This window comes from Lepus europaeus, chromosome 21, assembly GCF_033115175.1.
Source record: "Lepus europaeus isolate LE1 chromosome 21, mLepTim1.pri, whole genome shotgun sequence".
NCBI lineage: Eukaryota > Metazoa > Chordata > Mammalia > Lagomorpha > Leporidae > Lepus > Lepus europaeus.
In genome coordinates, this window is record NC_084847.1 from 10,711,275 (window position 1) to 10,736,327 (window position 25,053).

A 25,053-nucleotide genomic window follows, 5' to 3' on the forward strand; every position below is an offset into this window, starting at 1 on the left:
CTGTTTTTATCTCATCTGTAAAGCTTCGGAAGGGGCTGGGGGAGCCTTCGGGGTTCCTGGTCCTCCTGCCGCCGCAGAAGCCACTGCCCCCCGCCGTGGGCCTCACGTTTTACGAGTCGTTCCTTCCAGTCTCTCTCCCAGCCCGTGACACAGCAGATGGAGCTGCTGTCCGCCCACGACTGACAGATGAGCCTCGTTTGCAGCCCTCCACATTTAACCGCTTGTCATCTGGCAGAGTGATCCCGCTCAGGGATGCTGGGAGAGCCCTCCCTGTCCCCAGCAGCACAAACCACTTCCCACTGCCATGCCTCTCTGGAGCCAGGGACCTGAGAGCCCAGCACAGGGAAGCCGCCCTCCAGCCACGGGTCCATGAAGCCTTCGAGGGCAACCTTAGAGAGAAGCTAGCTCGAGGCACAGCAGCACTTGCAGACAGAGGAAGAGGATGGGGAGGTGTCCAGGCCAGCATCAGCTAGCTTGGTCTGCCTCCAGCTCCTCAGAGGCTGGCTGGTTTCCTTGTGTTGCCGTATCCCATGCTGATGCCCGTAATTTCAGAAAGGCCTGTTAGGAAACGTAAGGAAGTCTGAGAATTGAAGCCAACTCGCTTCCTACCTCAGATGTTGACCTGCAAGGCTTCCCGGGGCCGTGAGTTCCTAAGACTGACGACATCTCCTTAATGTCTGCTGTGGGCTAACTCTGTGCTAGGCTTGGACAGCTTCCCACGCTTTATCTTGCTGTGTCCTCTCAACACTGTTACAAGATAGATCCCCCCAAGTATCAATATTTCATAGCTAAGCAAAGAGAGAATTGGAGATGTTGAGAAATGCATGCATAGTGGCCTAGCTCCTGAAAGGCACAGCCAGAACTCAAACCCAAGGGAGCCCACATCCTCTCCTTTCCTCAAGTGTCTGAGAGACAATTCCCTGTTACATATGCATGGCTGCTGGTCTTGGTCCCAGCGTTGGGATTTCTGTGTGTGTAGGTGACTGGATTGGATGCTGAGCTTTGTGGCTAAGCTTCCTTGTTAGTTCCTGTGCTGGAATTCTTCTGGGAGAGGGATGGACAGGACCCCTGATCACTCACAGCTTCTCCACAGCCTGCACAGAAAGGGACAGGGTGCACCCCTTCCTGAAGGTCACTGTGCCCCTCCCCACCAAGAGCTCTAAGTCTGGATGCTTGTCTTGTTAAACAGAGACACAGGAGGGTTTGGGGAGAGGCAGGATGGTTTTGCATCGAGTTACCCACCCACTTCTGCGGCACATGACTAAGAAGCTCTCGATGTTTCCAGATGTTTCCAGACCTTATGCACTTGAACCCACCTTCTGCGGCTGTGCTGTCGGCTCAGATCCAGGGCCTGTGGGTTCCCTTGGCAGTTTAACATTATTTAGTCCCCGTATTTCAGATATTCCTCACGGGTCTGTGCTTCCAAGTAGGGTGATGTCCTTATGCATTTTTTTCACTGACTTCTTTTTTAAGGATTTATTTATTTATTTGAAAGGCAGAATTACAGAGAGGCAGGGGTGGGTAGAGGTAGAGGTCTTCTATCTACTGGTTCACTCCCAGATGGCCACAACAGCTGGAGCTGCACCAATCCGAAGCCAGGAATCAGGAGATTATTCCAGATCTCCCTTACAGGTGCAGGGGCCCAAGGATTTTGGCCATCTTCTACTGCTTTCCCAGGCCATAGCAGAGAGCTGGATCAGAAGTGGAGCAGCCGGGACTCGAACTGGTGTCCATATGGGATGCTAGCACTACAGATGACAGCTTTACCTGCTTCACCACAGCGCCGGATCCTAAATTGACTTTATAGCTTATAGACAGGAAGATGTATTCTTTTCAGTGAGCAGTCCTATGGACTCTGATGGATGCGTAGAACCTATGACTTCCACCAGAATCAAGATGCACCATGGTCCCATATCCCCTCCTCTCCATTCCCGAAGCCCCCAGTTCCCTTAGGCTTCCCTAAGGAGGCCACCTCCTCCTCCCATCACTTGTAAACCACAAATTGGTTTTCTGGCCTCGTAGTTTTGTCTGTTCCAGAATGTCACATAAATGAGTCCTATAGTATCTGACGCTGGGGCTTGACTTCTCTCACCTAGTGCAACGCGTGTGTTAATAGCCTGTTCCTTCCCATTCCTGAGTGTAAACGTATAGCCTGTTGTGTGGACGTATCAGTTTATTTATCAGGTCACTCTTGAATTGTGCCCAGTTTTCAGTGACTGGAAATGAATGTACTTTAAACATCCGTCTACAGGTTTTTGTGTATACATACATTTTTATTTCTATTTATGAAATATCCAGGAGTAAAGATTATAAGATCGTATTATAGCCATTTAAAAGAAACTGTTAAGCTGTTTTTTCTGAAGAAGCTGTAGTGTTTTGCATTCTTAACAAAGCATATATTTCATTTGCTTCCTGTCCTCAGCAGGAGTTAGCATTGTCAGATTGGTGTGTCTGATTTGGTTTAGGTTTTTGTTTTTGTTTTTGTTTTTTTTTTTGACTATTCTTAAAGATCCATAGTGATAACCTGTTACGGTTTTATTTTAAAGTTTGTTTTTGTATCTTCATTAATGTTAGGGATTGAGGGCAGATTATAAAGTATGCTCCAATTTGCAACAGATGTTGCCTCTGCTCTTTGTGCCTTGGTTTGCCGTTGCCAGTCATGCTCCCGGGAAGTTGTTTGCCTGTGTGCTTCCTTCCTTGGACGGAGCTTCTCCAAGGCACCTGTGTGTCTTCTCCATCGCTTTCTGCAGCACCAGAGTCACGCCGAGCCAAGGAGTTGGCATGTGGTGATTATTTGATAAGTGGATATCAATGAATGAATTCGCTCAACCTGCAATTAGAAAGGGTTTGTTTTATTCAACAATTGCCACCTTGAACATTCTCAAAAAAAAAAAAAAATAACAGGCTGTTTTTATTGTGGAGTGATTTTATTTTTCTAAACAGAAATGTGGTGAGGATGAGGAAACAGGATCCAACATTTCCTAGTACTCCCATGTGCCAGTCCCCAGGATGGTATTTTCAGGATGCGTCTCATTTGACCCTATCCTGAGCTCTGTGGCCGCTAAGAAGTTGCAATGGAGAGAGGAGCACTGGCTTTATCTCTGCTGCCTGTGACCTTGAATACATGATTCAAGGGCTCACCTAGCCTCGATTTTCACACCTGCAAAATAAGCACAGTGATGCTTGTCTTAAGGAATGGGTTTGGGTCCTAGAAAGGATGTGTGCAAGTGGCTGCATTGCTCAACCAGAATTTGAACTCAAGTCCTCTGGCTCCAAAATGATCTAGTCTCTCTCCACGGCTTCATTTTACTCTCAAAACTTCTCAAAAGGCAGGACTGACCACCTTGAGTGACAGGACAGGGGACTTAGGGGCCATCAGAAGGTATGGAAAAGAGGGGGAGAGATGAGTGCCCACTGCTGTGAATTTTATAATCCTTCCTGATACTCTTTCTGGCAGGCCCTTCCAGATGGGATTCCAAGATCAGCAGTGGAGATTTGCTCCCCAATGGGCATGGGCTCACGAGTGGACAAAGTGTATGGTGATCACATGCATTGATTATGTCCTTGGCTGAGCAAGGCTTATTTGGTGCACCGTGAAAAACTCATAAGCAGTTCCTGATGCGAGTTTGTCTGGAGGATCCTCAAACCCCTGTGGTGAGAATCTTCCCCAGAGCCTGGGTTCAGTCCCATTTCGTCTTCTATCTGCAGAGAGAGTGGGCTGGGTCAATGCCTGGTGGGTGCAGTATACTTGCTGTTTGGAGTGAGGGAAGTTCCGTTTTTTTTTTTTTTTTGGAAATTTTGTTTTCCTTTTTGTTCTTATCATTGACTGTCCCAGGCATGCATCGAGAAAACATCTACCCACTGCACACACACTCCAGAAGGAAAAACACATTTCAGAGCAACCAAAATGTCTATCTTGCTAAGCCATCATTGAATCCCGGGCATTTTTCTTTGAGCAGTATCTGACTTTCAGGCAAAACACCTCAGATGCTTGTGTGCTACTTGGCAGGTTCCTGACAAATGTTCTTTCTCCTTTGCTTCCTGTATTAGGATTTCTGTCCTTTGTAAGGAACCAGGCACAACAGTGGGAGTAGAGTGGATAGGGAAGGGCTTCGAGAGGCATGGGGGAAACAGGCATTGGAAATAAATACGAGTATTCATGTGGGTAAGGAGGAGAAGTGGGAGGAGTTTTCTAGGTTGAAGTGTGTCCTTTCCCAGTTCCTAAGGCGAGGTCCTAGCCCCGCTACCTCAGAGTATGATCTCCTTTGGCAACATGGTCATTGCATATGTAATTGGTTGAGATGAGGTCATCTTGGAATACAGTGGACCCCTAATCCAGGGTGGCTGGTGTCTTTACAGGAAGGGGCATTTGGGCACGCGTGCACACACACACACACACACAGAGGGCTGTGTGTCATTGAAGTTAGAGATCTACAAGCCAGAGATGCCGGCTGACCACGGAGAGGTAGGAGAAAGCCTTGGAGCACAGTCTCCCCACCACCCCCAAAGAGAGCGGAACCTGCTCACACCCAGATCCTAGGCCTGTGAGACGATGAACTCCAGCCCGTGCTGCTTTGTGATGTTGGTCCTAGCAGACTTCCACAGGGATCTACAAGAGCAGCATTCGGCATTGCTTAACAAAGGGGATACAATGGGAGAAACGTATCTGTAGCAATTACAGAATTGTGTGACTATCACAGAGAGCATTGCACAGGGTCAGACAGCTCCAGAGTCCCTAGGCTGTATGATTTCATGGGATCACTGCTGTCTGTGTGGCCCATCACCAATGGGAGCATTGTGCAGTGCACAGCCATCCTGAGTGAGAGGGTGGAGGTTGGGGTGGGGTGGTAATCCCTCGGAGGACATGGTGCTTAAGTTGAGATGATCCAGCATTCATTTGGGAAAACATCACGGCACACATTCTGCAGAAGAAAATAGTATTATGTATGTTGTTAGTGTACAATTTCTGTTAACAAGCATGGGTGTCTGCTTGCTGACTCCATAATACACTGCAACTGGAAACAAAGGCCAAGTGGACTGGCAGCTGCTCTCATGTGTGTGGCTGATCAAACGGACTCACTGGAATGGTGGATGGAAGCAGACTGTGGGGAGAGGGGGGAGAGGGAGGTGGGAGTATGCAGGGGAGAAGGGAAGAAGAAAGCAGACAGCAGTCAGATCGAGCACTCGGGGGCTGTTGAGTGAAGGGCAAACCCCAACGGATGACACTGTCTTGAGGACCTGGGTGAAGCGGCTGCTGTGGGCCTCCAGCCCCCCTTGTATTCATGGTGATGTCACAGGTCCATTAGGGGTGAGTTCTAGTGCTCTGGAGATGTCCCGTTTCGGGAGCAATGAGGTGCTGTGGTTTCATGAACGTACCCACGATGCCCCTTCAAATAAAAACTGGGCTTCTCCTCATCTCTCCGCTGCCTCTGGTACTCTCTTTTTCAGAACACAGAGGGAGAAGACCCCCTGCCTTCTCAAACTAGATTGTGCTGCCTTCCCCTGTGCCTCTACAGCCACCTTGGTCTCAGGAAGTCCCAGCACTAACCATGCAGAGCCCAACTCATCCTCCACATCCCATGTGGCATTGGGGACCTGGCCCCTACCCTGGACTCTCTTCTACTTGGAGCAAAATCCAAGACTTGGAAATGAATCTCTGTCCCCCAGAGCCTTCACAAAAGCTGTCTCAAAATGAGCACCAAATAAATATTTAACAACTCTACTTCTTAAATATTCCCTATCTAAATGGTCAAAATAAAAAAAATGTTTGCATGGTTAAAGATATAAATGCTTGGATATAAACCCTCATTTGCCAAAGTTTCGACAGTTACATATGTGTATATAGTTTCTATTCATTATGAATGCCTGTTGGTCCCTGTGCCACCAAGATTCAATAAAATGGATATAATTATCTTTTCTGGTAAGAATCTAGCCTGATATATTATTTTTTTGACAAATTCAGGGTAATTTTGACTTCTACTGGATTTTTCCCCTTGCTTGTGGCCAGAGAAAAATCTATGTGGTATTTTGGATGATAATTTTCAGGTTTTCCCTTCAAAGGGATGCTAGGTATAGAGATTTGTAAAGGTTAGAAAGGAAAAAGGGACTAAAAATCCAGAGCTCTGTTCTCATTTCTGAATGTCTGTTCTTAACTTTTGTTGTGATGAGAATTGCCAGTGCATTTGGCCCTGCAAGAACCTCTCCTGTCCACCCGTTCCCCTCGTTTTGATGCAACTGAATAATCTGAAATACATCCAGGAATCTGAGCCCGGAGAGGGCCTTCTGGAAACCTGACCTCCTTCTCATGCTGCCCCATTATGTTGTCTTGGTTTCCTGCATAATCAGGGGCATGAAAGCATTATATAATATTTGCAGTGTGGTGTTAAGCATGGTGCACCGACAGAACTCTTCAAAAGATTGATGGAAAATAAATTTTATAAAAAAAGATGCAGAGATTTCATTTTTTTGCAGCAAAATTTATCTTCTAATTCTATTTTTCCATGAACCTCTTGAAGTCCCCCCAAAAGTCTTTAAACCCCACAGTAACCTCATGAGGAAGCTGCTACAGCCCCCAATTTAGAGGAATGAGAGAATCCTCAAAACTGCAACTCTCCCAGGGGGGTCCTATTGGTAAATAAAGAGCCAGAATTTGAATCCAAATTGGATGGATTCAAAACCCTGTTCTTCCTTCAGCATAGCATCCTGGACAGTGCTGCCTTGGGGAGAGAGACAGCTGGGGCTGCTCCCGTGACTCAGAGGGAGCTGGGAGAGTGAGGATGGAGAAGGTCCTGGGTAGAACCAACGTGGCCCCACCTGCCAGGAAAAACATGGCCCCCTTGTCAGTGCTAGAAGCTTTGGTACACTTTTATGAGGTTCTCCACCGGTAAGTGTTATAAGAGCCAGAGCACACAGAGCACCACAGGTGCTAAAATGCGTGGGGAAGAAGGGATGGGTGACTCACGTGGGAGAGGCAAGGGCACAGGTGGGCTCCACAGGGGAGCGGGGTGGTCTCAGAATCAAGGGCAGCCTGCTTGTTCTCTGGAGAGAACAGTACATTCTGTTCTGGAGAAAAGAAGGAAGGAAAAGGCATAGATCTTGCTAGGGCTTTTCTCCTCTGACTTGAGAGCTTTTAAGGAAGGTACTCAAGACAGCAGAGTTTCTGTGCATAGAGGCAGCTCAGTGCTGAATCTGTAATCTCCTTCTGTTCTGAGCTAGGGGAAGCTGGCTTAGAGGAGTAACTGAACGCTGTCATCAGAAAAACCTGGGATGGAGTCGTTGTATCGCTATATCGTGTTGTGTGTGCAAGCCACGAAACCTCTCGGAGCCTTGGTTTCTTTATCTGTCAAATGGCATTGTAGTATTCAAGAAATAGGAGTAAAATGGCTTTTACGTGGTTCATGCTTTTTGATTGGCTTTTCTGAATACCTGACTCTTGTTTGAGTTGCCGGGTGATAGCCAACTCTTAGGGGAGAAGCATAAAGTGAATGGAAAATTTCCTCCACGCGAGATGTGGGACCCGTGGGCCCGGGGTGACGAGTTCTGTAGGGAGACTCCAGCTCTCAGGCCATCTGGTGTCTAAGAGTCATCAGGGAGTGTCAACAAGACAAGCCATTTGATAATGGGTTAGCGTTGGGGATGTCAGCATCAATTCATTCGTAGGTTAAGATAGAGACAGAGGGGTGAGCATTTAGTGTACTTACTAAGATTTCTTTTGGGAAACCCACAACCTCCATTGGACTTCCTGCGTTCAGATCCTGGCTCTGCTCCTGTCTTCCAGCTTCCTGCTAGTGCATTCCCTCCGAGGCAGGTGATGGCTCAAGCAGTTGGGTCTCTGCCACCTACGTGGGAGGCCCAGATTGGGTTCTGGGCTCCTGGCTTCCACATGGCTCAGCTTTGGCTGTTTGGGAGATTTGGAAATGAACCAGCAGATGGAAGATATTTCTCTCTTTCTGCTTTTCAAATATAAATAAGTAAATAATAAAATAAAAAGTAAAATTTAAAAGCATATAGACATGGATGGTTACCTAGGGGCGTATACAGATGTTAGTGCACACATAGATTGCCTCATGCTGTTATTTGATAGGGAGTAAAAACAGTGAACAGCCTGGCCCCCAGACCTCGGCCTGTGATCCTGTTCTCCAGTGAAATGAGCCAGGCTCCTTGAAGAAATGAATGATTCCTGGGCAATTTGAGATATTTTGTATTGCTGAAAATAAAAAAGTACTCAAAAATTAAAAATGGGACACAGGAACCAACTCAAAGAGTTTCCACTGAACAAATTTGTAAAAAGATGAACAAGAAAATGGAAAAGTAGAATTGGGTTGCGAACCAAAGTACAAAATGCATCTCCATGCGTGCACACTCATCTGAATATACGATGCAATAAAGAAATGAATGGGGAAGAAGAGACAAATGTCCCAAGAGGAAGAAGAAGAAGAACAAATAATTGCTGTAGATGATCCCCACTCAAGGTATAGGGTACAGGGGCCAGCACTGTGGCGCAGTAGGTTAATCCTCCGCCTGCAGTGCTGGCATCCCATATGGGCACCGGGTCTAGTCCCGGCTGCTCTTCTTCCAGTCCAGCCCTCTGCTGTGGCCCAGGAAGGCAGTGGAGGATGGCCCAAGTCTTTGGGCCCTTGCACCCACATGGGAGACCCAGAAGAAGCACCTGGCTCCTGGCTTTGGATCGGCACAGCTCTGGTCATTGCGGCCACCTGGGGAGTGAACCAGCAGACAGAAGACCTCTCTCTCTGTCTCTCCCTCTCACTGTCTGTAACTCTATCTCTCAAATAATAAAAATAACTTTTTAAAAAAGGTATAGGGTACAACACTCTTCCCCTGAAGAGTGCGTGGCCCATAGCGACCCCCTTCCAAAGAGTAGAGTATGGCAAGGGGTAGGGGGGAGACAGAGTGACATTATAGTGGAGAAATCTGGCAGATGCCGCTCATCCAGATGATAAAGGTTAACCAAGCAGTGGTGTCACTACAGCGTAGCTCCTTGGCGTGTTGTGATGAGAGTGCCACTTTTGCTCCATGGCTGTCCTCTCTTGTCTCATCCTGAGGAAACACGAGACCTGGTTATATTCAAAGGGCATTCTGTAAGATACCTGATCAGCACTCCTCAAAACTGTCAAAGTCACCCAGAATAGGGAAAGTCTGAGAGATTGTCACAGCCGCGTGGAGCTGCTGGAGATGTGACTCAATTTAATTTGGTGCCTAGATGAGGTTCTGGAACAGAAAAAAAAAAAAAAGGACATTAGTATAAACGAGTATAAACGAAGGAAACCCGAATAGAGTGTGGGCTTTCGTTAATGGTGTTATATCAACATTGGTTCATCAGTCGTAACGAATGTGTCATAATACTGATTTAATAGTAGGGAAACTCGGTCTGGGGTACGTGGAACTCTCCTATCTTAGCAGTGCTCCTGTAAAACCAAAACTGCTCTATAATAACGCCTACTTTAGAAACACATGGCTTCTCTATCACTGCCCTTTAGGGTTTGATACAAAGATGAAGGAGGTTCTTTGTCACGCATCTGGCCCAGGGCAGGTGCTCCACACCACGGCACCACTACTGGACCGCCCATTACTTTCCTTCACTACTCTTCTTTGTGATCTGCCTGGACGGAGGTGCTCATGGTGACTTGTGTTTCTGATAATTCTCTTAGGGTGGAGAAACGCAGAGCATCCTCTCCCTGTTTGCACCTGAACTGACCTCCTCTGAATTGCATCCATTTCATTTCTCTGTTTAGTGACCAGGGTGCACCACATAATAGTGGTACTTACACAGCGGTTACCCTGCTGTAAGGTTGCCAGATGCTTCTGATGTGAGTAATTGTATCTTAATTTTCTCTGAAAGTGAGTGTCGAGTGTATGGGGTCCCTGGTCTGTCTGAGGAAGGAGAGCGCGGGAGCTTGTTTGCTGATCAAGGGTCTGGATGGCAGGCAGCATCCCAGAACACCAAGTCCTTGTTTTCTCTAAGGGTCAGAATGAGCTGGAAAATTTTAACAAGGTAGGGAAAGTTTCCTTTGGCATTGGGCAGGGAGTAGTCTTCAGCAGTGGTGGCTAAGGCATTTCTGGTGCTGGGGGTGTATCTAGAAGAGCAATCACGCTGCTGAGAACACTCCGTATCTTGTTGGTACTGCTGGATTCCTCAAAGGTCTAACCATGCAGAAGGAGTCATACACATGCGAGTACTTCAACAAGTTCGTGGAAAAAACAGGATTAAAAGATGTATTTATTTTGGTGCAAGAACTTTGGAATCCAATCGTGCGAGGGGTCTTTAAGCAGTTTGTGGAAATGAATTTAAAAAAAAAAAAAAAACTATTGGCCGGCGCCGTGGCTTAACAGGCTAATCCTCCGCCTTGCGGTGCCGGCACACCGGGTTCTAGTCCCAGTCAGGGCGCCGGATTCTGTCCTGGTTGCTCCTCTTCCAGGCCAGCTCTCTGCTATGGCCCGGGAAGGCAGTGGAGGATGGCCCAAGTGCTTGGGCCCTGCACCTGCATGGGAGACCAGGAGAAGTACCTGGCTCTGGCTTCGGATCAGCGAGATGCGCCAGCCGCAGCGGCCATTGGAGGGTGAACCAACGGCAAAAAGGAAGACCTTTCTCTCTGTCTCTCTCTCTCTCACTTTCCACTCTGCCTGTCAAAAAAAAAAAAAAAAAAAACAAAACAAAAAACAAACAAAAAAACCCACAAACTATTATGCATGGATTTCAAAATTTTGAGAACTAAGATAACATATATTTTAATCCTATTCCCCATGAATTTGGAAGTACCCTCATGTGATGTGTTTATGTATGTTTACCGATTGTATGTGTAAATATGTATATATACATGTGTGCCTAAACACACTCATTTGTGCACATGCAAATATGTATACACACGCGTCTCTGTTTCTTTCTTCTTGGCAAGGGCAGAATTTGCAGACTGGAACCCAGATCTTACCCACTCTGCACATTTCACTCTCCCTTGTATTTTCCTTTTCTTGGGGGGTCATCCTGGGCTCACCCCCTTCGGCCCTCCTGTTTCTCCTTTGCTGAATGCATCTGTGGGAAACACAACAGAGCAACTGGGTACCCAGTGTGGTCCATCTTCCTGTCCAGTAAAATGAACACCACATTTTGAAAACTCAGCCAAGAGTGTCTATTTAATAATTCTTTGATGGCTGCCCTGAGACTGGATTGCAATGTTTCTGAATACTCAATGCCTGGGAGTGAGCCCAAAATGGCTATCTGAAACTGCCAGGAGTTCTTGTCCCGTGGTTCTGAATGCGAAAGCAGGAACATGACTGGGGGCAGTCTCTTCTTTGGAAAAGGCTCATTCTGGTGGGCCCTCTCGGTCATGCCTGCTTAGATTAAGTAACCACTCTCTGCCCTTGAGGCAGCTCAGGACTTTGGAGAAATAATCTGAGAGCAAATACTTTATAATGGAATATTAAGTGTTCTGTTTAATAATATAAAAGACTTTCCCAAGATGTCCTATAAGGAAAATCTCTATGGATTTTTTTTTTCCCCAATGAAATGGTTAGCAGTTTCCTGGGCAGGCCTGGAAACAGGGTTGAAGTTGTGACCGAGGGAGCAGAGGGAAGAGAAGGCGTTCACCCTGGGGGATGGGCTGTGAAGGTGTGAGCTTCACCTGGGCAGACTGCTTTTGGGGAGCCATTTCCAGAAAGAAAAAGAGGACCTGTCCTGGCGATACTCCTGATTTAGTTTATGGATGTTCTTGGTACCCTCTAAGCAGTACTCAGCCAATATTTTTAATGTTTCCTTTTACTCTAATTGACACCAAAATTCAATCTGCTTATGGCATGCAGTGTGATATTTGATGCAGGTGTACACTGTGTAAGGATCAAATCAGGGCAATTAGCCTGTCCCTCACCTGAATATGGCTCATTTCTTCAAGGTGAGAACATTCTAAATCCTCTCTTTGGGGCCGGTGCTATGATGTAGCGGGTAAAGCCGCCACCTGCAGTGCTGACATCCCATAAGAATGCCGGCTCAAGTCCTGGCTGCTCCACTTCCTATCTGGCTCTCTGCTATGGCCTAGGAAAGCAGTAGAAGATGGCCCAAGGACCCTGCACCCATGTGAGAGATCCACTAGAAACTCCTGGCTCCTGGCTTCAGATTGGTGCAGCTTCCCCCATTGCAGTCATCTGGGGAGTGAGTGAGCGGATGGAAGTCTCTCTCTCTCTCTCTCTCTGTCTGTCTCTCTCTCTCTCTCTCTAACTCTGCCTTTCAAATAAATAAATCAATATTTAAAAAACAGTCCTCTCCTGTATTCCTTGAGACGCACAACACATTATCATTATTTTTTAAACACTTTATTTATTTATTTGAAAGGTGGAGTTACAGACAGAGGGAGATATAGAGAGAAAAGTCTAATATCTGTTGGTTCAATCCAAGAGGTGGAACTGGGCCAATCTGAAGCCAGGATCCAGGAGTTTCTTCTGGGTTTCCCATGTGTGTGCAGGGGCCCAACCACTTGGGCCATCTTCTACTGCTTTCCCAGGCCACAGCAGAGAGCTGGATTGGAAGAGGAATCGCTGGGACTTGAATTGGTACCCATATGAGACTCTGGTGCTGTGGGTATAGGCTTAGCCTACTATGCCACAGTGCCAGCTCCTATCATTACTTTAAAAAAAAAGAATTATTTGGGGCTGGTGCCGTGGCTCACTTGGCTAATCCTCTGCCTGCGGCGCTGGAATCCCATATGGGCGCCGGGTTCTAGTCCTGGCTGCTCCTCTTCCAGTCCAGCTCTCTGCTGTGGCCTGGGAAGGCAGTGGAGGATGGCCCAGGTGCTTGGGCACCTGCACCCACATGGGAGACCAGGAGGAGGCACCTGGCTCCTGGCTTTGGATTGGCGCAGCACGCTGGCCATAGCAGCCATTTGCGGGGTGAACCAACAGAAGGAAGACCTTTCTCTCTGTCTCTCTCTCTCACTGTCTAACTTTGCCTGTCAAAAAAAAAAAAGAATTATTTTATTTATTTGAAAGGCAGAGTTAGAGAGGACAGAGGAGAGAGAGAGAGAGAGATCTTCCATCTGCTGGTTCACTCCCCAAATGGCCACAACAGCTGGGGCTGGGCCAGGCTGAAGTCAGGAACTGCATCTGGGTCTCTCACATGAGTGCAGGGACCCAAGCATGAGGGCCATTTTCTGCGACTTTTCCAGGCACATTTTCGGGGAGCCGGATCAGAAGTGGGGCAGCCAGGACTTGAACCAGTGCCCATATGGGATGCTGGCTTCACAGGCTTAACCCTCTGTGGCATAGCACCAGCCCCATACACATTATTATTGACAATAGATGCCTTAGAGAATAGAACAGCAGAGCTCACACAGCCTGTTGAACAACCTTTGTACTCAGGGACCGACCTCATCCCGTTCCCCTCTCTTCCCTGTCTTGGCAGCTGGCAACTATCTCCTGCAGCTCTGTAGAAAACCCAGGGGCAGGCGATTCCTGTCTCGTTGTGATGCACTCCTCCGACTTTGGCTCCTGCATGGTAGCCTCCGTTCTGATCACTTCCAGCTCCTCATGGAGAAGCCAGACACTTGCCTTAATCAGAATCTTAGACTACAGAGCATACGGAGCAAGGGGCTGCTCCATCCCCTCCTGTCCCCTTGTGTGGCTGTGATCCCTATTCTTTCCTAATGCGGAAAGCTTTTCTCTACAGAGTTGGTCCAAATTCACCTGACTTCTTGACCTCCGAATTCCTTGACTCCCATGGTTCCAAACAAACAAAAAAAATGATGATAAAAGAGCCCTGATTGGCTCAGCTTAGACCACATGATCCCCTCTTGCCCAGTCACCTGGAGAAGAGGACCAATTTGCATCACAGGCTCCCTTCCATGGCCATTGACGTGAATTACTGTAGCATTTGGGACCTTACTATTTGGGCTCATTTTATTTCAGTTTTTTATAAAGGTAAACAAGTTTCATGCAATTCACATATACAGATTTAGGAACATAGTGATACTCCTACCTTACCCTTCCTCCCCCCCTTGCCCACTCCCTCTCTCAGTTTTTACAATGAGCTACCCTCAGCTTACTTTCTACTCATCAGATTAACCCTACGCTAAGTAGAGTTCAACAAATAGTAAGAAGGAAAAAGTCCTGTTTCTCAACAGTAGAGACAAGGGCTATAAAAAATCACTGAATTTCAAAATGACTCACCTGCCTTTCGACTTTGTAGTTCCTACATCTCTGAAAGCATCTCCAGCTACTGTAGCTCTGTTTGGTCATAAACAGGGAGGGCTGCAAGTTCTGAGAAATTAATGTCTCACAGAAGTAGCCCTCAACCAATGAATGCTGAGGGTTGGTGTATAAATATGAAGGGACTGCCTCCCCCCGACCAGGGCGACCTGGTTTCCAGGCATGCATTTGGTACCATTCATCCCGTCTCCAGAGTGGGTTTCAGCTCCGGCTCAGCACTATAACGCTAAGTTTTATTTTCTGCTTTTCCTGGTCTGTCTCACTCCTTGAGTCTTTTGCTACAGAAGAGCGAGATGACTTCCCAAGTATGCTTGCTTGTGAGTTTTTGTCTTGTTGACTTCTGGGGAAACCAAAACTGAGATAATTGCCATGAGTGGCAGCTCATTGCATGAGTCCAGTGGGATGGAAGGGGGCTGGACCTAGTGGATAAGAAACCCACGATCTGAATCTGGCTCCTGCCTCCTGCATCCTGCTAATGCAGACCCTGGCAGGCAGTTGTGATGGCTCCAGCCGTCGGGTTTCCGCCTCCCCCGTTGGAGACCTGGATTGACTTTGCAGCTCCCTGAGCTGGCCTCCCTGTAGCCTTGACCGTTGTGGGCATTTGGAGAGTGAACCAGCAGGTGGGAGCTCTGTCTCTGTCTCTCTGCCTCTCGTATAAATAAAAACAAAAACCAAACCACAGGAAATTGAAGTGGTGTACCAATGGAAGTAGTGGTTCTGAATATACAAAGTCAATATCCATTAAAATATATCATCCAGCCAGCACCGCGGCTCAATAGGCTAATCCTCCGCCTGTGGCGCTGGCACACTGGGTTCTAGTCCTGGTCGGGGCGCCGGATTCTGTCCTGGTTGCTCCTCTTTCAGTTCAGCTCTCTGCTGTGGCCCAGGAGGGCAGTGGAGGATGGCCCAAGTGCTTGGGCCCTGCACCCCATGGGAGACCAGGAGAAGCACCTGGCTCCTGCCTTCAGATCAGCACGGTGCGCCGGCTGCAGCGGCCATTGGAGGGTGAACCAATGGCAAAAGGAAGACCTTTCTCTCTGTCTCTCTCTCTCACTGTCCACTCTGTCAAAAAAATAAAAAAATAAAAAATAAATAAATAAATAAATAAATAAAATGTATCATCCAAAGCAAACACGTGCACGGAGTCTTGAAGAACAGTGAGGACTTAGAGGAAAGCCATCCTGCTGGACTGGCTGTTGTCCCTGTCCACCCTTCCTGAGGCTCTCAGGATGGCGATGGGAGCCCTTTCCAAGCTCCCCTGAAGCCTGCCAGTCTTTCCAGTCCCACTCAGATACAGCCTTGCACTTTGCTTACAGTGTGTTCTGCACCCACGTGGGGCTGCAGGCCTGGGCTTGCCTTCAGGTCCTGGTCATGCCGGCTTCTCTCCAGCTTCAAGGCTTTTTCCTGCACAGTCCCTCTGCCTGGACCATGCTCTCTGGAGCCTTCTGCCTTCCACGTACTTAGCATACTTTGTGTTCTTCCTCTCAATCTCATCTCAGAGAAACCTTGAACCAGTCTCTCTGTGGGTCCCATTCCCCCTAAGTAACCCATATTCAGTATGTATGTCTATATATAAATATTTTTCTGTCATAGGCATACCATAGCTCACAAAAGTATCTGCAGGTTTTCTCTTGTTTAAGAAAAATGCTATATTATTAGTATTGCTTTGAAGTTTGCTCCCTTCACTTAATATAAACCACGTGAAACTATCCAGCTTGATTGACATTATAGAATTGACTCATTTTAATGTGTGTTTTCCTGATCGTTGCCTAATATTCTCTCTGATGTATGTGCAATAATCGATTGAGGTGTTCCCATATTGGTAGCAGCTCAGATTGTTTCCATGTGCATGTTTTGTTTTACAAACCACAGTGCAAAAAATATCTCTGAACAAATGTCCTTGCATTCTGATGCCTGTATTTCTGCAGGATCAGTCCCCACAGGTGGTGTTACTTGTTCAACACACACACACATACTTTCAATTTTTATACACAGGGCCAGATTCGTTGCTGACGAGATAGCAAACCCCCTGTCTGCCAGCAGCTCGCGAAGCCTTCTGGATCCCAATATTGGTGTTCCACAGTCATCTTTGTGTTTGACAGTCTCTTGGTGAAAGATAAATTCTCCTTGTTCTTCTGCTTTGAATTCCCTTGAGTGTTACTGAGATTGAGCATCTATTTCTACCAACAGTATTTTGATAACAAAAATAACCCCTACAGTGCTGTGTCTGAGTGCGTTCACTTAGGGCAGGTGGCGATGTTCTGAGCACACACTTTGCTCTGTGGGGTCTCAGTGGCTCTCCCGTGAACGTCGTGGACTCACTTGTTCCCCATGTGTCTGTGCACACTCTGCTATGCTGGGGGAGAGTTGTGGTCTCCAGGAACGTGGGTATGGTGGGGGTAGGGGCTGTGCCCTGTCCCTGACTCTCTTTCTTTCTTTCTCTCCTTCCAGACACCACGCAGATGAACAACGCCGTGCCCACCTCCCCTCTGCTCCAGCAGATGGGCCACCCGCATTCGTACCCCAACCTGGGACAGATCTCCAATCCCTACGAGCAGCAGCCACCGGGCAAAGAGCTCAACAAGTACGCCTCCTTAAAGGCAGTCGGTAAGGGCCTCCGGAATGGACCTCTGTGTTCTCTCCCCAGCCCCTGCTCTCCTCATTGCTTCTTTGAGATCTCTCTCTCCAGGGTTTTTCCTGGTCTCTTTTCTGTCTCTCTCTTCCTTCGTCTTCCTTTCTCTTCTCCTCTCTCCCTCTCCCTTCTCTCTCTTCTCCTGGGTATCTCAGCCCCTTAGCTGCCTTTTCTGACCCAGATCAAATCATTTTAGGGCAGGATAAGTGGTGCCTGTGGGGTGTGAGCTGCTTTCTGGGGAGGAGGACCTGGGTGCTCCCATGGTTCCAGACACTGTGACCCCTGTATCCTGCCCTAGTGAATCCTAAGGGGCATAGAAACGAGGTCCCTGTCTCAGGCACGCGAGATCCTTTAGTGAGTTCCCTTCCTCCTACATGGTCTGTCCTAGTCGGGAGAAGCTGTCAGAGAGCACACACTCCTGCCCAGGTGGACTCTGCTCTTCGGGGTGCATCATTTCCTGGGGCAGGCAGCCTAGTGCTACCATACAGTGAGTTCTTACGAGTGCATGACGTTGCTTTAGAGCCTTTCTTTACAAGGCACAATTGTCATCCCAGCTGCCAGATTCTGAAACTGACCCTCGCAGGGGCTCATTTAATTTCCTTCAAGGCAATCAGCACAGACGAGGAAGCTGAGAACCGACCTGTGTTGTCATCACTCCAGAACCCATGCTCCCGACACTGCCCTTGCTCCTTCGGTCCCTCCCCCATTCACGCATGAGGATGGCTGTGACCGGGCCCCGATGGTGGCTGAGAGTCTTGAACGATCGGCCGCTGGAAGGGTCGGTTGGGTGCAATCAACCGACATGCCACAGTTAGCGAGTCCTAATTCTTGGTTGGCGGTGGACCCCCAGGTTCCCCTAAGCCAGCTGTCTGATATGTGGATGCACATTTATAGAACCACCCAGAAAGCAGGGAAGCACACCTACGTCCAGTTCCCACCCTAGGGAATTTGGTTGAACTGGCTGGGGTTGAGGTTCAGACTTGGCCATTTTTAAACAGCTTTCTACGTCGTCTCCGGCTGAAGCCAGAACTGAGCGCCATTGATCTAAGCAGCAGCCCGGTATCCAGGAAAACCAAATCCCATCTTCAGTGCTTGCTCTTGGCTTCCTCTTCTAAGTTCCTCCCTGGCTCTCTACCGTCTCGTGTCTCTGAACACAGGGAGGACTTCCTCCTCTTGCCGCGTGACCATGACCTTCGAGTTCCGTTTTTCCTCCCTGTCTCAGAGGAGGAATTGTCTACCAGTGTCTCCACTGAACCCTCCCTTCCCCTGAGTTGATGACTTGGGCATCTAGGAAAAGCCAGACAGTTGTAGGGTCCAACCCTGGCCCTAATCTTTCCTCTCTGTCACATAGTTCACTCTGGGTGAGATTCTGTTTTATTGGAAGAAATTCTCTTTTTTTTTTTTAAGCGATGTGTCAGGCATTTATTTATTCCTAGATGATAACAATTCCTGGAAAATTGGAACAAGCAGAGGACGGCAGAGGTTTTTGTCTTATCAACTTGGGGGCAACACTGAGCCCTTCTGTAGGCCTCAGTCTTCTATCTGTAAAATGGACATAAAAGTGCCTGTGCGGCTAAAACGAGATGACTCCAATTGTGGACCACTAGAGAATATCCCTCGCATGTGTGCTAGTCACCTCCCTTCCTGAGCGTCCCTCTGTCTTGTTACCTCCTGAGTTCCCTCTCATAACTCAGATTTCTGGGGCGAGTCTTCTTAAAAATTCTCCGCTCAGATCGACTCTCAGAAGTCCCAGAATAATGAAACAATTCACTCTGGGTGAGCTTCCAATTCACTGGGAAAGATGCCTCTGTTCTTGAACCGTGCGTACAAGGTATTTTTTCCCCCACTTTTGGTTCCTGGAAAACACTGGATGGAGGACCTCAAAGATTTTCTTTAATTATCAGCATCTCAACCTCTTTCCTTCCCCTGCTTTCAAATCGCTCATTAGAGATGAGATGGGAGCTGGCTGATTTGATTCCAGCATGAACTATCCCACTTCCACTAGAAACCGACATCAGATTCCAAAGCACAGACACAGTCACGTGTCTAGCGTGCTGGTGGCAACTGCAGCTTACAAGCCTCAGGTTCACAAACAAGCATGGCGGCTCCCCACACAGGGCCAGGCGCATGGTGGGTGGTTAGTGTTTGTGCCAAAGAGGTCTGTCTTTGGGGATTCTTGCTCCCCAATATCCTAGGACTTCCAGATGCAATTGCTGAAAGAGAGATTGAGCCAAACTTATGCACCCAAAGAAGCAGGTTGCAAAGAACTGGCAAATAAGCTTTTCTACAATTGAAACATGCAACAGCGTGCTTCACGTTGAATTTCTGTGCCCACTGGAAGCCTCGCTGTACCCCTTCCCCCAACCATGGCTTCCTTCTTTCCATACTGAGTGTTTGTACAGCATTTTGAAATATACTCGGGCTTTCCAGAGAGGGCTGAGGGCTGCTGCCTAGGAGAGCAGGTGTGCGGGCATCTTTGCTGATATAACATGTAGTCTCCTTTCTGGGCTTGCAGGGAGGTGATAAACAGCACGTGCTGTTACGTGTGATTCTTCCTTCGGCATAAAACCTCAGGCCGGCTGTCTTGTTCTTTTAGAATTGACCACACTTTCCTGTACAAAGTGTGGTCCTCAGCTCCTACCTCTAGATTTTTGGGTAAATGATGGGTGGAAATTCCAACAGAGCTCCTTGACTGTGCCTGGGATGTACATGGGCCTCCCTCATTGACATCAAAAATGTCTGCAGAGCCTTTGAAATTAAATCTGCAGTGCGAAAATGTGTTTGCCACTCTTTGAGTAACGATTTCTTCCACAAATCAGGAGCTCCTGAAATGTTTGTTGGATGCAGGAATACCCTTTTCATTAAAAAGAATCAAAAGACAGCTTGGTTGCAAGGGAGTTCCCTTCTGTTCTCTCGAAAACAATAAAGGCGCTCCCTGGAGAATCCTTCCTGGCTCTGTGTGCTGTTGCCGTGCCCGTCTTCTCCATCCTTCTTCTTGACTGTTGTGAGAGTTCACAGGGCTTCCTGTGCATCTCAGGTGGTCTTGTGAGTCTCCAGGGAGAAGAAGCCCCGTTTGGAGGATTACTTAACTCAATGGGTTACTCAGGAGTCCAGTATCTGCTTGCATAAATGGAATGCTAATCCCATAATAAATGTTCTTTCAAGGGTTCTTTATTAAGGCGTAATGTGATCATGGTGTGAATGATGGAATGCATTTCATTAGTGAAATCATTACCACCCAGGAGAGGAGTTGTTTAAAAGCTCTGCAACCTCTGATAACCAGACTCATTTTCTAAAATTAAGCCAAGAAGGGGGGAGGGCGGGATGTCCTTTAGGGTTAACTGTTGCGTTCAAAAATCACTCCAGAAAATGAATTTCTCATGGAGCTCTTCATATCCCGAACATCAGGTGGGTAATCAGAGGCCGCACCTCAGCCCAAGCTCTCAGCTTCTTAGCTGCACGGCCCTCAACGGGTCACGGAAACTTGGATTTCAGCTGCTGGTTGTGAAAATTGAGGGGCTGGGCTCTGTGGTCTCCGAGTTCTATTCTGATTTTAAAATTAGAAAATTAAGTAACTCCGTTCATTCTAGTTATTAGAAGCCCTGTGGGCTGTTCAACATGTCCCACATATTCAGTGCTGACTGGGGGTGGGGGAGGATGTGGGAGACGGTGGGGAACCTTTGGTGGTCCCTGAGACACATCCTCTCCAAACCCGCCTGCCTTTCCGTTTGACTTTTGTTTGCTTTTTGAAATCACCCTCATTCATGTCTAAGGGGAGCCCTTTTCTGTCTACCACGCAGGGATTTGGGCAGGTACTATCTGGTCATGTATAGCAGGGGGCTATACAGTCATCTCTTCCCTTAGGGTTTGCTGCCAGCTGTTGCTAAAACATCAACACATGCTAGGGTAATGTCAGACTCTGGGTCAGAAGGGGTGGTGGAGCTGATCTCTCCCTCTCCCTTCCCTCCCCCCTCTCTCTCCCTTTCCCATCCCTCATTCCCTCCCCTCTCCCCCCTCCTCCCCCCTCCTCCCCACCTTCCCTCCCCTCTCCCTTCCTTCCCTCCCCCTCCCTCTCTCCTCCGTCCCTCCCTCCTTCCTTCTCCACTCCCCCCTCCCTCCCTTCCCCAGACAGGCGTCCCTTGGTTGTAGGTCTCATGTGGACCAAGTCAGTCCCATTTGGCAGTGTCTCCCCAAGAACCAGCTCACCGTGGGGCACTTAGTGCTCTCAACACTGCTCTGTGAAACTGGTAAACAATACCACATGGCAGGCACCACAGCAGGTCAGGGGCTCAAGATGATCAGCTAGATGGCAGAGTGTGGCATGGGCTCTGGAACTGCTCAGAAGAGAGCTCAAGACCTCACTCAGACATGTATCAAAGAATTGCAGAAACACTTACCCTCCTCAGGTCTCAGTTTTACCACCTGTAAAATGGGTATAGTAAGGATACCCAGCTGCTGACTTGGAAGATTCAATCACAGAGTGCAGGTAAATTTCTTAGCTCGGCACAGTCAGCCCTCTGTAAACAGTGGAGCATACTCAACTCTCCATACCAGAATGCCTTGCTGCTCGTGTTCTTCCTCTAGCCTCTAAGACACACTGGTATCTTGATGAACACGTAGGTCCCCAGGTTTCCTTTTAAGGGGGAAGAGAACTGGATCCATATTCTTCATCCAGTTTGGTGGGAAAGACATACATCAACATTAACTCATGTGAGGGAGCTGGTAAAACAAGCAAGCAAGTGAACAACAAATGGCTTTTCTGATCTGTCTTAAGGACTGGCGAAGAGTTGTCCCCAGCCTCTTCACTCCCCGTCGATAGTCTGGACGGTGAAGGTCGGTGCCCAGTTGGGAACTACAACCTGTCTCAAAATCCAGAAACACCCAGTGGCAGCCTCACCCACCTGACTCTGCATCCTGGGGCTGAAATACGGGTTTAAGTATTTTGGAAACATTTTCCGCCAAGGCTGAAGTCTGGGGATAAACTGAACCAAATGTGACTCGGAGATTCAGTTATGCACACAAGTTTCCTGGTCCCAGCTCCCCATCTGATGGGCAGTTACTGTGTGATAGGTCGAGGTTTGCAAGCCAGAGGTGAATGAGCAGGATCCTTAGGGATCATCTGATGGCTCAGAAAGGGGCAACTCCAGCTTCCAGAACTGGGAAAAGGCTGCCCTTTTGTGTAATTCCTGCTGGACCTGGAAAACAAGGCTGCTTGCCCATTGGCATTCATCTCCAACGTTCCCTCTGGATGTCTGAGAGTTGAGTGCCTTGGCTCCCAAGGGTTCCTGACCGTGTGCCTGTAGACGGCCCTGTGTGACCTTGGCCCCAGTATCAGAAAGAGAAAGACTGTTATGGCGTCACTGCTACAATGCTGTGTGCCTTCAGTTGTGATTCAGAATTTGGATTTTCAGAAAATATTTTCTCTGTCGCCATTTGACAGATGATTGACTATTTTGCCAGCATCGCATAACATTTTCCAATTACACTTTTTAAAGCCACAGCAACAGGTGCACTGGGAATGGCAGGGATTCCCTGCCTGCTCTTGCTACAGGAGTCTCAGATGCGTGAGGTTCATGGCCTTGGACTGACCTCTACTAGTTTCATTTGAAAAAAAAAAAAAATAGGGCAGAAAAGGAGATGATCTCACTGAACCCCAAACAGCACACCTCTGAGGGAACAATCAGGTACACAGATGGGGAGACCGAGGTTCAGTGTGGTTGTAACTGCCGCGTGCATCCAGTAAATGCTGGAGACAAGGCTCCTCTCCAACTAGGATTCCTGTTCTCCCCGCGACCCGGCACTGCCTTCCGCTGAGCGATTTCAGGAAGACAAAGAAGGGGGAGGCCCAGTCCCACCTCCTCAAGGGAAGCCTTAGAACGATATTAGCTCTTCGTCTTTGTTTGAAGGTAAAATTTCCCCAGGACACTGCATAGAATTCAGATCTCACACACACGAGGATACTTCAAAAAAGTGTGTGGAAAATGGGATTGAGAGAGAAATTTATTTTGGTGCCAAAACATTCCTGCAGAGTGTTTGCATGCTGTTCATTTTCATGCTGGGCCTTTTCCATAACGTCCTGGAGACCTCTCCTCTTGAGGTACGCTGTAGTTAAGAGTGCGATCTACACCCAGGGAAATACGCAGACCCTAATTTTGCAGTAGTATAACTGCTGAGCGAATGCTTGCACATGGGTAACCATGCCTGAATAAAGGTAAACAATGCTGTCCGTACACCAAACATCCCCTCACGCTCCCATCCTTTGAGTCCCTTAGGTGAGTTTTGCACCCCTGAGATGTGCATCTAATGATGACTTGTGCCACCAAATGCATAACTTACATGGGGTAGCCTGAGGTCCCTTACTCTTGATGGGTTTATGAAAGAGACCTTGTCCCTGACTCCTCATCAGAGCTAAGCTCGTTCCCAGGTACTGGGGACAAATTCTGGCTCCTGCCTTCAAGGCAGACAGCAGTGACTGGTTCGATCTGCCGCTAAGGGGGCAACCTTGGAGCCAGTGACTCAGTGGCGGGCCACTCTGTGCCCACCCCCACAGGAAGATCTGGGGCTGCACCACTATTTCCAGATGACCCTGGCTCTAAGCCATCCTGCGCAGGTCCCACTTAATTTTACCCCATCACTCTCCCCGTCACTCCAGTTGCCTCTCTGTCGTGAGAGATGAGGGTGTGGAGTTCAGATCCACAGGGGGGATGTGGCAATTTGAGTGTCTTTGGTGCATCTCAAAGACCATCCCCAAGTGTCTAACTGGGTGCAGATCTGTGCTCTGTAATCACGCAGATCACTCCCTGTTCCCTGCATCTCCTCCCAGCAGGCAGCCTGGTGGATCTCAGGAAATAGGTCAGCAGGTATTGAGAACCTGGTCTTTCCAAGTAGATTCCTAAGAGAGGAAAGGAGGGCTAGTAGCCTGCACTGAGTGGTCAAGCCTCCAGCCAATGGGGAGAGGAGAGGCCTCATGGATAGGTTCGCTAGCCTTTAAATGAAAGCCAATATGACAGAGGACTAAGGAGGAAAGGCTGGGGCATAGCCAGGGTCCTTTTCTTCTCCTTGTTTTATGAACAGCACTGTGGTATGCTACTCATAGTTCCGTATTCCCCGGGGCTCCTCAGTACGTCTGAAATGGAATCAATTTGGAGAAACTGATTTTTAACGAAAATTCCAAGCACCCAGCTGCCCTGTCAAGCAATGCATTAGCTGTTCCTGGATTCTCAATAACACACTTGATTCTTTCAGTGTTTGAGGGAACTTCTAGGTGAAGAAATTGCAATCATTCATTCACTCAACAGTGTTTTCCAAACAAAGACCAGGTGCTAGGCCCCATGGTGAGGCGGGCCCTGCCCAACCCAGCACTTAGAGTGACAGCCAGCAGAGCCTGTCCTGAGCTGGAACCTGGAATACTGCACCCGCTCTCAGGGAGGGGTCTCAGAATTCATATCCTGCCACCAGAGTGTGGTCATTAGCCAGTGTGGCCTCAGGGAACTCAAATTTTCCTTTTCTTCCTTAGCAGGTGGAAAGTTTAGAGCCTGATTGACTGCTTAAGAATTCTCTCAGCCTTATGTAACAGACTATCTAGGCCTTTTTCAGGGGATTCTTTTGATCTTCCTAAGGTGTTAACTTGAGACTGCTTCAGGGCCTTGCAGAAACAGGTGCATCTGTGGTGGCATGTTCACACTTGGCTCCCCTCCCTGCTCTGGGGTCCCCTGAGACCTGCATCCAACCCCCCCATCAGAGGCCGCAGCTGGGCGGCCAGCAGCTCCTGGGTGTGACATGGGACTCGCAAAACACATCAGCATCTCTCCATTGTTATTTTTTTAGGGAGTTCTGAGGGTGACTGGACAGTGGCGACACTTAAGTCACCGAAAGGTATCGTATGGCTCTTCCTAGCTCTTTTGTCCAGGTGTTGTGGAGTTTAATAGTAAATGACCAAGGGACAGGAAGTCCTGGCGTCTGTGTGTGACACAGTGCACACGTGTGTCCGCCGTGCGTGGCAGCTGTAAGTCTGTCCAAGTTCCAGTTGTGGGTGTTGTGTGTGGCGTGGACTTGGGTGTGCTGTGTCCATTCTTGGGGCAATTGTTGGACAGTGTGCTCCCCCTTTGCTTCCCAGGATTTGTTACCGAAAGATAAGTGCCAGCCTGAGAAACCATCCCAGGTAAGACATCCAAGAAATGTTTTGTCCTCAGAAAGCTACAAAGGCAAAACAA

At 48.2% G+C, this 25,053-nt stretch overlaps 1 protein-coding gene across 2 annotated transcripts in view; it reads left to right on the forward strand.

Moving 5' to 3' along the window:
- Positions 1–25,053, forward strand: part of SHISA9 (shisa family member 9) — a 318,569-nt gene that overhangs the window by 275,044 nt on the left and 18,472 nt on the right. Inside the window, exons 3-4 of one of the 2 annotated variants that reach the window (XM_062180665.1) lie at positions 16,660–16,815; positions 24,668–24,715. In XM_062180665.1, coding sequence (XP_062036649.1) covers positions 16,660–16,815; positions 24,668–24,715 — 204 coding nt within the window. The remainder of the gene's footprint in view (positions 1–16,659; positions 16,816–24,667; positions 24,716–25,053) is intronic. The other variant, XM_062180666.1, reaches the window with a different exon arrangement.